The sequence below is a fragment of the Musa acuminata genome, chromosome BXJ3-6 (genome assembly GCF_036884655.1).
Source record: "Musa acuminata AAA Group cultivar baxijiao chromosome BXJ3-6, Cavendish_Baxijiao_AAA, whole genome shotgun sequence".
NCBI classification, from domain to species: Eukaryota; Viridiplantae; Streptophyta; class Magnoliopsida; order Zingiberales; family Musaceae; genus Musa; species Musa acuminata.
The window spans coordinates 8386205-8401603 of NC_088354.1; the positions used below are offsets into that span (position 1 = coordinate 8386205).

Genomic DNA, 15399 nt, shown 5'->3' on the forward strand with positions numbered 1-15399 from the left:
AAAAATAATAAGGTATTTATTTTAATATCTATAGCTACGATTTTATCTTTTATCTTTTTTTCCCTATAACCTCTTATTTTCATTCGACATTTCTCATGACTTTTTTGACACTTCTCAACTCATTATTAATAACATTAACGATAACTTCTTTGAACGTTGAATGTTATTGCCACTCGAAGCTACTTATTGACGTTGATATTATCCTTTGACGAAAATAAAAAAAAAAGAGAAAGACGAGAAGAGAAAAAAAAATACATTGTACTAAAAAATTAAAAATAAGTTAATTAATGCAGAATAAAAACCTGGTTTAGTGCATAAGCGTATGCACAATATAAAACAATGGAAACAAGGGGGAGGACTGGCCACAGTCAATTGGCATAGTGGACCAAAGCAACCTCACACAGAGCTTTCATCGCCGCTTTCTTCATGATCTTGCCGTACGTACCTCTTCCCAACCTCATCGCCTTGTCCATCTCCATGGCATCACCTCCACCTCTCTTCAGTCTCCTCAACAACGCCCTCAAGATCCTCTCGTCCCCTCCCACAGCTTCTGATACGCTCTGCACAGCCATGGACACCGCCGGAATCCGCCGTCCGCATCTCCTCGTCAGCCTCTCAGACTCGTAAACGCCGGAATAAGCAGGCCAAAACGATGCTCTCAGGAAACCTTTTGCCTTCCCCTTCACCGACCATCTACTCATCCCCTCTTCCAGTCTCACTGCAACTCCGTCTAAGTCGGTCCCACTCTTCATGACCATCTCCAGCTCCCTCATCTCCTGCCTGAAGCCGACAGACTCCTCCAATCTGCACCTCTCGCAGCTGCACTCGAATCCCCATCCCTTCGCCATCGCCCTTCGGTCGTCGAGCGGCAAGAGCACGTCGAAATAAGCGAATGTGATCTCCTCGCCGGCCTTTACGTCGCGGGACGCGTGAACGACCACCCGGTCGCCAACGTGCAGCCTCCTCGCGTTCGGGCTGCAAGAATGGTTCACAAAGGATGGCAGTATCCATAGCCCCACTCCGATGTAGTTGCTGTGCTTTCCGTGGATCCCTGCGGAGAATCCCTCTTCTCGTAGGCAATTGACGTCCAAGACCTTCAATATTCTACCCACGTCTGGCTTTTTGCTCTTGAGAACGAAGAGCTCCTCGGCTGCCTCTGGCTTGAACAGGTCTATGTCAGGAACGTCGAGCTCGCCTTGCCCGGTCCCTGCGGATAGTTGGTAGATCAAGCAAAGTGTTCTGCTGCATTTTTCAGCGACATCGAGAATCTTGTCGACGAAGTCCTTCCACATCACCATTCGAGCACTCTCGCCATGCCGGTCGCCGGATTCTGGCAGTATCCCTCTTCCAACCACTACTGCCCTTGTCACAACCAGTGGCGTACCCGCCTCCACATTCTTGGTGGCAAAAAGCCCTCTTCCGCCGTTGGTGGATCTCCGGATCTCGACGGGGCCGATGTATTCTGCCAGATCCGGGCATTTCTCGCTGAATCCGTTCAAGATCCAGTCGGAGAGGTCGAAGCTCCCGGTCCTCGACTGTGCCTCCAGCTTCCGGCACCGGTACGAGAGCCCCCGAACCACGTCGGCGGCACCGCCGGAAGGCTGGCTTGCGAGCGCCAACTTGAGGCACTCGGACGCCGACGAGTAACGGTCGAGGTCAAGCAAGACTTTGGCTTTGCAGAGGAGGGACTTGAGGTGAGCCGGGTCGAGGTCGAGCGCGTCGTCGCAGTCCTCGAGTGCGCCGGGGAGGTCGCGGGAGCGGAAACGGCCCTCGGCGCGGTTGGAGAGGGCGAGGCAGAGGGTCTTATGGAGGGAATCGGATGCGGCGCCACTGCCGGCCGCGAGGAGGTGGCTGCGGCAGAGGGAGATAAAGCGGGAGTAGAGGTTGATGTATTCATTCCAGTCCTCCCGGAGGAGGAGCTCCGTGGCCCTAGACCGCAGCTGCTGCAGGTGCTCTTCGATGCTCACCTTCATGTTTGTGTTCGATCGTCCAAGTGAGGGAAGAGGCAAGGAATGGCGATGGCTTTTTGAAACGGGACGATGTAACGGTCGAATTCATTCGTGTCCTAATTTTTCTGGGCTTCATTACTTTTCCTTGTAACGGCTACGTTTGACGTGTTCAAATCATAGCTTATCATTGCAATTTATGGCGGATATGCTTTAAGATCGGTGCAAATAAATTGTGTGGATTCTAAGATGGAGGCAATTTCTTGAGCGAGCCAAATCACGAGCGTGAGTCGATTATGATTCATATGTTGACTTGATTTTGACTCGTATTCTTTATATAGTTATCTTTTCGAGTTCTAATAATAATAATAATAATAATCGAAGAAGCGGGCCCATCTCATTGCGTGTGATTTCGAGGGAGTTTTCTCCGCCTTTGCTTCGTCGTTCGTCCCGACGCCGAAACCAGTAGATAACATAACGAGGGTGAGGCTGAGAATTAGGGCTCTCATGGCCGTCTCTCTTATCTGTTTCTCCATCTCATAAATACATATATGGTTAGTTTTCGTTTCCTGCCCCTCTTCTCGTATTGGTTCGAAGGCGTGGTGAAGAGCGCGACGACCCGACACATACGGAAGACATGATCACCACGGCAGCCGCTTCCTCTTCGTCTGCGATGGCGATTGCGGTGCCCCACCGCGGACGCCTGCGGAGGCTCTCTGTCTCCCCGCCGCCCGACAGTATCGGCGTCAGGTCTCGCCCCCACCACCTCCTTTTCCCCTCGTTCTTGGTTGCTTGAGATTGTTTATTTCCTGGATTCAGTTCGCAAAATTGGTGTGAGAATCTGTTCCATCTTCAATAAGCCCTCTTTCTGCGAGTTGTTCCTATTTGTGAATCCCGTTCTTGTCAAGACTGGATTTGTGTTGCGGTTGGCCTTATGTTCTTTGTTGGGTATCCCTCGTAGCGTTTAATATAATAATCTCTGTTATTCTTATTATTTACTTGATAACAGTATTGACTTCTGTTACTTCGGCAATGACATGATGTATTAACCTAGAGCAGCGAATTAGTTGCATGATGATGTTTGAAACTCCATGATAGGCAGCTGTTTTCATTCTATTCTGCTCACGTTCTATCCGTAAGAAATTTCAGGAGGAAGCTTCAAACTGTGGTCAAGGCATCAGCACGAGTTGAAAGATACTCAAAGAGCGACATAATTGTCTCACCGTCTATTCTCTCTGCTAATTTTGCTAAGCTGGGTGAGCAGGTTTACTTCGAACTCTGATCTGAGGAAAACAAATAGTTATACCTGGCATTTCCTTGAGTTCATGATTTCATTGGCGTTCATGGACATTTTGTTTTGAAGCTCTCACTAAGGCAGGTAGTCTGCTATAACTAAGAAATACTAGCGTATTCATCTACTTGATCAAATTAGATAACTAAATCATGGTTTAAAATGTTGCACTTGGAGTCTTTTTGGTCGATTTAGCTATTTGTCAGGTTCAAATGTCAGAGAATTTAGCTTAGTCCGAGGTTTCTTAAGAACATTAGAGACTTTCAAGAATTGATTGGCACATGTCTCATAAAAAGAATTCCTTAAAGTGCATGGCTTATACCTTAGTGTTCAACTTAACGCAAGCACTAGACTTTTGGGAGCTAATTTTTCATGCACCCAATGTAGGAACTTAATGGTCATTTACATTATATTTGTTTCAGCTTGAGATTCCTTAGTCACAACATACTTTGGGGTTCTTTGAGAGATGCTTTTTACCTGCTAATTTGAAATAGGAGGTCAATCAAATCGTTCTTATATTGTTTTTGTATGTTTTGACTAACCAATTTTAAATCGTTAATGTCTCAAGATTTTTTCTTATATGAAACTGAAATTTGTCAGGCTAGATAGTTTTGTTCTCACTGTATAGGGAAAATCATCTCGATAGATGAGTTTGTGGCCATTGACCCAATAGATCAGAAATTTGCTTCTACGTCTACTTCTTTTTCTGTTGCTGATGCTTCTGCTAATAATTATTCTTGTTTTATCATAGAAAAATTCTTTTCTGAATTTGTGGCATGATGTTGAAAAATTTTGATGACAACATGGTTGAAGAAGAGCTTGCTTTGGGGAAATTAATGATCAGTTTTATGCATATAGGTTAAAGCTGTTGAAGTGGCCGGATGTGATTGGATTCATGTTGATGTGATGGATGGACGCTTTGTGCCAAATATCACCATAGGACCTCTTGTTGTTGATGCCTTGCGCCCAGTGACTAATCTCCCATTGGATGTGCATTTGGTATTTTTTTTCCCAGCTTTAAAATATCAAAGTTCTGGCTTTAAATTTACAATCTTTCACATATTTATAAAATTTTGATTTCCCCAATAATTACACATTTGTTTCTATTGAGTCATATTTAATTTATTTATTGTGGTATCCCAATTTCAGATGATTGTGGAACCTGAGCAGCGAGTTCCAGACTTTATCAAGGCAGGTGCTGACATTGTCAGTGTTCATTGCGAACAATCATCTACTATTCATTTGCATCGGACAGTTAATCAGGTAATTTGTAGAATCAAATATTCTCTCTCAGTTACAGTGAAATGGTAACATGTGGTCCATGCCTGCAATAGTCCATACACTTTTTATTCAACATACAAGTTTAAGATATGCAAATTTCATCCTGTTGCAAATAACTTTTTATGCACCCTTAATCTATCTCATTATATCAAATTGACTTATTTAGGAGAATAGTCTGCTGGACAATTATATTTTTGAATCGTATATACTAATTAAATCTTCATTTTGAAGTTTGAGTTCGGGCATCTATAGATCAATGCTTCCATTATAGAGTGGAGGTTACAAAGTTGCTCTTAGACGAAGTATCATCTCTATTAGAACCCTTTTCCTGAACAAATAAGTCAGGTGATTGGCTTAAATGTGTAAAACCTTTTGTTATGTTTTGACATCTTGATTCTATTTGTCTTCTGCGCAAATTTATTGTTGTGCATTGTCATATGGCTTGAGTGCTTTCTGGTGAAACTGATAAAGCTATATAGGGAAGCACCACTGATCGTGGTTTTACATGTCATACCTTTTGAGTTGTGGTCCCTTTCTGTTTCCATGGAAGGAAAGTAGTTAGCAAACATCTTATTCATGTCATGGTGTGATGATAATTTTTGCAATTGCTTTTTTGGAGCTAACTTCCCCAGAAAACTTGCCAGAAAACTGCTTACTCCAACTGAAAACTTTTGTATTTTTTTCTTTGTGGTTACATCGGAGATTGCATTTTTAAGTCACTGAAATAGTTCCGTAAGAAAATTAACTGATCGTCTACTTGAAATTCTTTAAATATGACACTGTTTTCTTTTTAAAGTAAAGATTATTGGTTTCCCTTCACTATTATTGCCTAGCAAGATAAGGTTCAGTTATAGACTCTGGGACTTGACAGTGGCATGACCTCATGTAGGAGTACGGTGTTTTTCTCTTCAGAAAACGAACCAGAATATTAAAGTTTGGAGCATGTTTCCTCATGTGGTTGTTATAATTATTTCATTTCTCTGTGTGAATTGTACTGGGTGACAGTTTGGAAGTTGTACACTGGAGACTGGACAAATATGTACTTTAACCCTCGATTTTTTCAGGTTAAGAGTCTTGGAGCAAAAGCTGGCGTTGTTTTAAACCCTGCAACCCCATTAAGTGCCATAGAGTATGTGCTAGATGGTAAGACTTTTCTCTGAGAATTTACATCAGACATTTCTCAATATTCAGTTTGGTTGTTATAATTATCTCATATAAGTTGTGCCATCTTTAATATCTCTGAATTGGTTTTGCTTGACTAGTTGATGTTTCTACTTTCTACATTATTTAACTTTTTCTTGTCATCTATTTTTAGTTGCTTAGGCTTACTACAGGATATATTCAGTTTGGTTAAGGATGCATGTGACAGCAAAAAACAGTATTTACAGTTCTATTTTTAGAGAAACAAAGTTAGATACAGTGCTACATATAAATTGTGCCATCTGTCAATATCATATTATGTCAAACAGTAAATATAACAGAATTAACTATACAGAGTCATGTACATATACTTATTATTTACAGCATTACTGGGTTGTAGGTGTTTAAAGTGATACTCCAGATCAAATATGCAATACTTTTTGGGTGCAAAACAATGAAATTGATGTGGATGTTTAAAGTGCCTGCAGTGTTTTTTTTAAAGAATCCTTCCGTGGAACTTAGTCTATGATTTGAGCCAGGGTTCTTATTCTGATGGCATATAATGCAGTTGTTCGCATGGTATGTACCATCAACAAGGGTCCGGAGGCTTGAAATACGAGGATAAGGAAACATAGAAGGGTTGCACACTAGCCTCTTTCCAGACAGAATTTGATCCATGTTGATGAAAAAGGCAATGGGTCTGATGCTGTTGAACAGACATGGTATCTGCTGAGTTGAAACCCACAAAAACACCTAATTTTTCACTTGCAAATACTAGTTGATTCAGGTCCTATTAATAGTTGGAATGAGAATGCTGGCTTTGGGTCCAGTAGCCTCTTTTATGTTGTTGGAATGGAACTAATAAATAAGTGAATGAGCCCAGAAACATGCTACATTGCTTATGTAATATTCTGGGGGTTGGCCCACAAAGTTTGTGTGATTATCCATTTAAATGGGTTTTCAGATTCGTCTTCATATCTAGTGTTATATGGTTTATGATTCATTGGAAGGACTAGCCACTTGAAGTTATTAATTCTGAGATGACATCTAATATCAACTCCAGAAGTACTGAGCAATTTTCCACTTTTCACTTGGGCAGTGGTTGATCTGGTCTTGATCATGTCAGTTAATCCTGGCTTTGGTGGGCAGAGTTTTATTGAAAGTCAGGTGAAGAAAATTTCAGAATTGAGGAGGTTATGTGCTGAAAAGGTACATATGAACAACATATTTTCTTTTTCCAAATCAGCTTTCTGGAAACAATGGGATATGCATTTTATTGTTTTCCCTGACATGCAGGGTGTAAATCCATGGATTGAAGTAGATGGTGGAGTTGGTCCTTCAAACGCATATAAGGTGCCGTTCTCAATTCTTAAACATTAGTTAATTGTTCAAAGATGACTACTTCGCGGGATACCTATTTAATTATGACTAAAACAGAAAACCATCATATTGATTCATCTTTTCTAATAGTTCTGATATTACAACCAACTAGTGCTGTTGCATTTTCTGCTCCATATTCACTGACAAGATTCCTGATCTCATCTAAGTCAAGTAGCAATACGGTTTGAGTTTTATGGTAGAGCAACTAATTTAATTATTTCTGCATTGCAGGTTATCGAAGCTGGTGCCAATGCCATAGTTGCAGGTTCTGCAGTATTTGGTGCTAAAAATTATGCAGAAGGTACGGTCTGTGTACTTTCTTGTTCAGTAACTTAAAACTTTTGTACTCTCAGAACTATCCATTAGGATTACATAGAAGTGAAAGGAACAATGGGAAACTTCAATCTTGAAAGACTCGTGTACCCATTTCATTTAATGAATGATTTTTGGTTTTGCAGCAATAAAAGGCATCAAGACTAGTAAAAGACCTACGGCAGTTGCAGTATAAGGTACAGTTTCATCAACAAGGATTACTTGGTGTTATTAATTGGTGCTCACTCCACTGTAAGTCATTACAGCAGTACACTTGAAGTTGGATACAGTGACATATTCTACCAGTATGGGTTATTTCTATTGCCTATAATAAATAAATTACTTCTTTGTCCAGAACCTTAGTTAGCTGATTTATTTATTTGTTTAAGAAAGAGGGATCATTGATGGGAATTGTAATGAAACAGATATGATTTAAACATCCTCTGGTGATTCTATTGATAATGAGCAAAATTTTCCTCAACCTTTAGATGAAAATGAACTTGTACTCCAATACAAATCGACAGTTCCTTTTTAAGGCAAAGTTTTCAGTGGCATTTATCTTGTAATCGTCTTACTATTGTGTGCTCATTGATTAAGCAGTTCTAAATTCTCTCTTTATCAACTTACGATATTGCTATTTGTTAAAAGAATATACATTTTTATGCAGATAACAAACTCAAAACCCTGTTGAGAACATCAACCTGCAAGGCTTGGAGCTTGTCATTCGCCCCGATTGATCAACGATGTTCAAAGTTTGTAATTGTGATTTGTGGCATTTACAGGAATCTTTTGGTAACCACGGAAACTATTTGAGTTGGCTTTATGCTTAATACAGCTTTTTGATGCTTCCTGCAGTGTTAATTAATTTATTGTAAATTGCCGTGTGAATAAGGATGTGGGTAAAAATTCCATTCGAAAATCAAGAAATCCAATTGCCTATATGCACCCCTTTGCGTTGGGTTCCAACATTGCTTTATTGCGGTATGCTGATGCTTGGTGTCTCTGTTTCTCTGGGAGGACAACAAATTTCTTTTAACTCGGAATAATTCTTTGTTACATGTTCATGTTTTTGGAAGTAATTTTTTATAGCAGTAGCAAGTAAAACATGCTTGACAGTGTAATTGCAACGGTGTTTTTACAGAGGGCTTCTAATTGCGTTTCAATTGTTTGAAAGCAGATACTTGGATGGCGTTTATTGGATCCCCCCTCTGCAACAAATTGTGGGTGTGGATTTTTACTTCGGATCGATCGACATTGTCGATTCGGACATGGATTTTGGATTTCTCGCAAATCTGAAAATAAATGTAAATCCGATAATGATACTCGTTTTAGATTCATTAAGCCTATCGGATTCATATGCGGATCCTATATGGATCCGATCCCTTCCCAATACGAGCGCTGTTTCACGTCGAGGTGAGAGTTCCACCTTGGATCCCATCATCTGTCGTCTATTCGGGACAGGGTCCATGTTTCTCCACCCATGAAAGCGGACCCGCCCTCGTGAGCCGCGGGGTCCATTGGCAGAGACTTGCAGCGCAAAGTAGGAAGAACTCTGGGACCGTGATTGGGCCGAGACAGGGGATCCTCATCTCTCTAACCTTTCCATGGAGCCCATTACCATGATGGCCGAGCCTGCAACTGGGCCTTGTGATGATGTAATCCACCAACCAAACTAGTCGGCTACACCACAACCGTCGCCCGCGAGTTTCACCTATTCTCTACACCAATCAAAATCTCCCTTCCACAATGGGTCCCTCCAAGTTCCCAGCGTGGGTTTGGGAAGACGCTCGGGCGCCTGCTCTACACGCGAACCGCAAAGATAAAATGGGTGAATAGAATCCACGGCTGGATTCAAATGTTCACGAATCGTAAAGCAATCCAACGGTGAGGAAGGAATGATAATCATCAATCATCGCCGCTTCTATAGTGTTCTCTTTTCATTTCGTTTCCGATGCGGTCGCCGTCCTCTACGCTCACAATGGCCATCTCCTCCGCCCTCTGCCTCCCGTCGACACCACACTCTAAACCCTACTTCTCTGCCACCGACTGCCGCTCGTCCGACTCCGGCGCTCGGCCACGCATCGAAATGCCCGCCGCCTCTTCCCTCTGCGGTGGCCGCGCCTCTCCCTTGATCCTCCGGTTTCCCCCCAATTTCGTGCGCCAGTTAAGCATCAAGGCGCGCCGGAACTGTTGCAACATAGGGGTCGCGCAGATCGCGGCGGCTTCGTGGTCGAATGACCCTCCGGCCTTCGAGGGTCCACGCTCCGCTGCCTCATCGGACGCTTCTGCGGTTCCCGAGGCGGCGGGGTCGGATGGTTCCACCCACGTTGGTGGTGGAGTCGATCATAGTGGTGTAGATTTGGGTGTTCCGGGAGTGCAGGATGCGAAAGCCTCTGTCGTTGCAAAGACCGCAGCGTTATTCAGCTCTGATGGGAGCTTTGCGGTTCATGCTGGTACAGAATCTTCAGTTTGTCATGTCTTGCTTCTCTTTTCTAGCAGATATTAGGTATCTTTTCTGAACGTTAGATCTATTGCCTATGCTGAATAATAATCTTATGTATTGATGCTAAAAATTGAGACTTCAATGCTCAGAAACATGAAACTAGAGTACTTAGAACTACCATTTTCTCGTAGATGAATGGTTAATAAAGCCATCGTTTAGTTGAGTAGCTTGGCTACTACTCTTTTTGTGTCTATTGTGAATATATCAATTTGATTTGGTGATCTGGCTTTAGTAAATTGACCATGTAAGATTGTGAAGGTCTCTCTTCATATTATTGTACAGGTGAGAGACTTGGGCGTGGTATAACCACAGATGGCATTACCACTCCGGTTGTTAATACTTCAGCCTACTGGTTCAGCAACTCAGATGAGTTGATTGACTTCAAGGTTTCTGGTTATATTTCAAGTATTAGTTGGAACTTGTTTTACCATTTCTTGGGCTCTTTATGAGATTTAATTATTCTATTGCATTGTCATTTTTATTCTGTAGGAAAAAAGACATGCTAGTTTTGAATATGGTCGCTATGGGAACCCAACCACACAGGCATTGGAGGAGAAGATGAGGTGCGCTTTGGTTTTTATGTCTTGGATATCTATTCTGTTTGCTGATCCACACTGTCGTTTAATGCTACTTTATCTTTGAGCAGTGCGCTAGAGAGAGCTGAATCAACCTTGTTTGTTTCATCTGGCATGTATGCCAGTGTAGCTATGTTCTCGGCTTTGGTTCCTGCTGGTGGGCATATTGTGACCACCAATGACTGTTACAGAAAGACCAGAATTTTCATTGAAAGTTAACTTCCAAAGATGGGAATTTCGGTAACTCCCTAAAATTCTTTATTTTCTATATAATAGAATGTGGAGCTTGTATGAGATGCTTTTCAGGCTTGCTTTATCATTTTGGCATGGCTGGAAGATGTGCAGTGGTTAAAATATGTTCTATGACATCCATTATTATTTGGTGAAAACTTCCTACAATGACTCTTTTAATCACAAGTGCAAATTTTGGTTGATTTGATTATGATCTCTTGGACCCATTTGTATATTGACCGTGTGCTGGGCATTTAATTTTTCGTTAAACACCTTCTGGACATAAATGCTCAACATACATATGCATGTGAAGAAACATCATAATGTCAATAAGCTGGGTTTATCATAGTGTGCCTAAGGTGTATCATAGTGTCAAAAAAACACCTTCTGGACCAAACTGTGGTGACCCAAAAGAGTACAGGCTGAAGGTTTAGGCCCTTAGGCACAGTTAGACTTTTTTTGATGAGTTCTAACCTACTCCTGGCTGGGCACAATTTTATTTCTCCCAAGAACTCCATCATGACTGTTGGTCTGGCATGGCCCAAGATTTGTTTTATTCTGGACTAGTTTTAGATCTAATCTTCAAACTGTAGGCGTACTTCAAACCCAGGTCCAACCTAGCCCATTCTTTCTCTAATTTGCTTTCTTCCCGAGATCACATAGGCCAGCCTTGTGGAACTTCACTAGAGCCTATTAAATTAATTTCATGTTTAATTCGAACCTAGGCTTAGGTTAGCTTTAGACTAGGTTCAGTTTTGACTTTTGAGTATAAAATAATTGGTCCCAGGACTTCTGCATGAATGAAGGAAATAAGATAATCACTATAGAGTTTAATTGATTATGTCACAGTGATCAAATCTTTGACTCGTACATGTGTGTAGCATTACTAAAAGATATTAGCCTTCTGAATTATTTTTGCTTAACCTTCTTGTCAATGTTCTATTGTATCTCATCATTCGATCTGTTATATATGTCTATGCTGTTTTTTGATCCTTCTGATTTCAGTATTCTTGAAATGCAGGCAACTGTCATTGATCCTGCTGATACTGAGTCCCTAAAAAGCACATTGGAACAAAATAATGTTTGTAATGCTTCTTCACTTTTGATATAATATATATATTATGTTTATTAATTTCCCTAGTTGGTCTGTTGCTAACAAAATCTTTTGCTCAGGTCACTCTTTTCTTCACAGAATCTCCAACTAATCCATTCCTCAGATGTATTGATATTGAGTTGGTTTCGCGACTTTGCCATAACAATGGTGCATTGGTTTGCATAGATGGCACTTTTGCATCACCTGTAAATCAGAAGGCTTTAGCTTTAGGGGCTGACCTAATATTGCATTCTGCCACAAAATTTATTGCTGGTCACAATGATGTAAGTTAAATGAGGCATGACAAAAGTTTTAATTATTTTTTGGCATAAATTATAAAATTACTTCCGTTTTTAGGTCATTGGAGGTTGCATTAGTGGTTCTGAGGAGCTAATCTCCAAAATCCAGCTCTATCATAATGTTGTTGGTGGTGTCCTTAATCCTGTAAGTGACTCTCTGGTACCACGCCAATGAGGGAATTGTCAATTTAAACTGTATTGAACGTAACCGAAACTTTGAACAAATTTCCACTGTTCAGAACGCCGCATATATGATCCTCAGAGGTATGAAGACGCTGCATCTACGTGTACAGAATCAAAATAGTACAGCATTGAGGATGGCCCAACTTTTAGAGGAGCATCCTAAGGTATGTGAAGGAAAACTATATTCCTTTTATTTCTTTTATATATTTTATTTGGTGGTAATGGAAGATGATCAGGGTGCCTTTGCTTTATAATAATTCCCACTAATTAAACCATCTGTTGCAACTCCAACCTTCTTACCCTCCAGGCTCGCAGTTGCTTGTGCTCAGATCATGAGTTTTAGTTGTTTAATCTAACTAGTTTTAAGTAGCATTTCTAATGTTGTTTTGGTATATCACAAGAATATTAGTTTTATACTGTTCTCTGTTAACAGAAATCATATGTTTCAACTCTTTATTTCTTGCTCTAGTTCATAGAACAACTAATGGACATCACATTTGAACGTTACCATGCCATTTTAATAGATGGTGGGTGAGGGCGATTGTGCAGGTGCCCAGTTTACCACCACTGAATAAGGTTATTTAATGGTTGTGAAAGTCAGGATATAGGAAAGTGTTTCTACCTTCAAAGATTTTTTGTCTAGGTGGAGAGGGCAGAGGATAACAAAAAAGAATGACGTTTGACTTCAAAAGCATGTTCTGAACGATCGCTACAATGATGTCATTTTCTGAATATTCTTGCTCAGATCTTTCTGTTAAAGCAGCCAACCAATAAAACAGATCTACTAGGTTTGTATAAATTGATACTAGTTACTATATGCTGAATGGCTCTATTTTGCTTCTAGAGATGAATCAATGTTAGTGTGAGAAACTTCAAAATTTCTCCCGTACATAATTAGAAAATTGGTTATCTTTGACATAAAAGGAGGTCATCCTGTATCATGGTTCTTCTGTCTGATTTAGAAATTTGCAATTTCTGCATGCTAGCACATATTACTACCCATCCGAGATTGAAATTTTTTTAAGAATTGAATCGATTGTTGCTACTTTTATATTCATGAATGTGTTTCAGAATTTTTTTCACCTATAAAAACAGAGAATCGTTTCAAGGTTCCTCAGAGCCTCTGCACTTGCACTCTGGTTTGCAAGGAGGGTTTCTACTAGGCTTCTTTTACATGTATAAAAGTAAATAGATAGAAATTTCTGTATCTCGAATCTCCTGGAAGATCTTCTTTCTTTTATTGTGCGTAGATTCCATGTTTAACGTTTATCATGGTTTGGTTCATGATTTTTATAGTAGCTGTCATTATTTGGTGGAGTGGATTGTAGAAAATAATGTTCAACAATAGAAACACTAATTATTTTTACTGTTTTACGAGTTCTTAGCTATACTTTTAGTTTGAGTTTTAACATAGTTTTTGTTAGATAATCCGTGTCTATTATCCTGGCCTGCCAAGTCATCCAGAACATCACATTGCCAAGCGACAAATGACTGGTTTTGGTGGTGTGGTCAGTTTTGAGGTGAGGACCATCTTTGGCTCCGTAGCCAGGAGCTATAAATATCTCACACATCTGAACATTATGGTTACATGGGTGATGCAGATAGCTGGTGACTTGAGCACTACCAAGAAGTTTATTGATTCTTTGAAGATACCTTACATTGCTCCATCATTTGGAGGCTGTGAAAGTATCGTCGATCAACCTGCCATCATGTCTTACTGGTAATTCATTCAGTGAGGAATTAACTATATGTGAGGTTTCTGTTGTCTGAGTACATGTAGAAACAGGATGTATGTTGAGCATTCTGTGGTTGGAAACCCATTGATTGCTTACTTAATACATAGTCCAAGCATATGAGTTCTGACCCGCATCATCTGTGTGCAGGGACCTCAGCAGACCGGAAAGAACAGCGAAGTATGGGATCAAGGACAACCTGGTTAGGCTCAGTTTTGGGGTCGAGGGTTTTGAGGACTTGAAGGCTGACATCCTTCAGGCCTTGGAGAAGATCTAATGTAGCATGTTCGTTTGTGGTTTGAGTTTGGTGGTGTAGCTGATCACGCCATGTCTTCTTCCCCCGTGTTATCGTCATGCTATCTAAACAATGACTTGCGTATCTTAGGACAATGAGAAGGTAATATCATCTATCTTATTTACATTACTTGAAAAGACTTGTTATTTAGCTGTTAAATTGTGTGTGATGGTTTAAAAGACTTATAGTTAATATTTCATGAATTTCAAAGTATATCGCTTAGGTTTGTTTTCATTTCAAAATAATCCATGAAATGTTTATTTTTTTCTCACATAACCTCTACTTTTTTGCTTTATTCTTGTAGAGTGTCCCTTGTTTTCTATAAGATGATATTATCCTTGTATGATTGATTGTCATCACCTTCTCTTTTAGGTGGGTATTGTCGATCGTCACCTTCGTCTCACTATGATCGTCTTGAGACGTTTGAGATGTTAGGAGGCTTAAGATCATGATGTCGCAAATCACCTCACCCCACAGCGATATTGTCGCTAGTCGACCTTTGATCCACCACAATCATAGCCCCTACAACCTCCAATAATTAGAGGAGGGAGGTTTCGGGAGGTTATTATCGTGGGGATTGTTGTCATGGAGCGGTGGTCAATATAATGATAGTGTCATCGCAAGATTGATTCTCAAAAGGCGAATAAAAATGATCATGGTGGACCAAATGTGGCCATGATGAGATGAAAGGCAATCACAGTAGAGCAAAGATGACAGATGATTCTCAAAAGGCGATGAAAGTGATCACAATAATCCATATTACAACGAGATGAAGACGGCGATGAAAGTGATCACAATGACCCATATTACTACAAGATGAAGACAACTGGACGAAAGCCAAGATGGATCATTCTGTGAATAATAATAAAAATTTCAAAATTTTGGAGAATTTATCCTTATATAAAGTACAGTTTTTTTGGAAAAAATATTATAATCGACTTTCTAAACCTTTTCAAGTTCTTAAATTTCATGTGTTGACCGAGATTTACAGTGTCGTGGTTTTTCACTCAGTTTATTTTGATAAGACCAACATAATTACAGGAGCAATGTAACTTGCAATGATAAAGGGCAATTCTTTCATAGAGCAATAGCAATGGAGAACTGATGCAGAAATCAACAGCAATTTATAATCATTTA

At 40.3% G+C, this 15399-nt stretch overlaps 2 protein-coding genes and 1 pseudogene across 3 annotated transcripts; 2 read left to right on the forward strand and 1 right to left on the reverse strand.

Moving 5' to 3' along the window:
* Positions 1–151: 151 nt before the first annotated feature.
* Positions 152–2178, reverse strand: LOC135639766 (methyltransferase FGSG_00040-like). The gene has a single exon (XM_065153656.1). The coding sequence runs from the start codon at positions 1971–1973 to the stop codon at positions 369–371; it is 1605 nt and encodes a 534-aa protein (XP_065009728.1). The 5' UTR covers positions 1974–2178; the 3' UTR covers positions 152–368.
* A 230-nt stretch (positions 2179–2408) lies between these two features.
* Positions 2409–8289, forward strand: LOC135639363 (ribulose-phosphate 3-epimerase, chloroplastic-like). Of its 2 annotated transcripts, XM_065153091.1 has the most exons (10): positions 2410–2696; positions 3096–3210; positions 4096–4236; positions 4387–4500; positions 5583–5661; positions 6758–6867; positions 6955–7011; positions 7270–7339; positions 7497–7547; positions 8018–8289. In XM_065153091.1, the coding sequence occupies exons 1-9, from the start codon at positions 2584–2586 to the stop codon at positions 7544–7546; spliced, it is 849 nt and encodes a 282-aa protein (XP_065009163.1). In that variant the 5' UTR covers positions 2410–2583; the 3' UTR covers position 7547; positions 8018–8289. The 2 variants fall into 2 exon arrangements, with proteins under 2 accessions (XP_065009164.1, XP_065009163.1); XM_065153092.1 differs by lacking the exon at positions 8018–8289 and having other exon boundaries at positions 2409–2696; positions 7497–7550.
* Positions 8290–9281: 992 nt separating this feature from the next.
* Positions 9282–15211, forward strand: LOC135641079 (cystathionine gamma-synthase 1, chloroplastic-like; annotated as a pseudogene).
* The last annotated feature ends 188 nt before the right edge of the window (positions 15212–15399 follow it).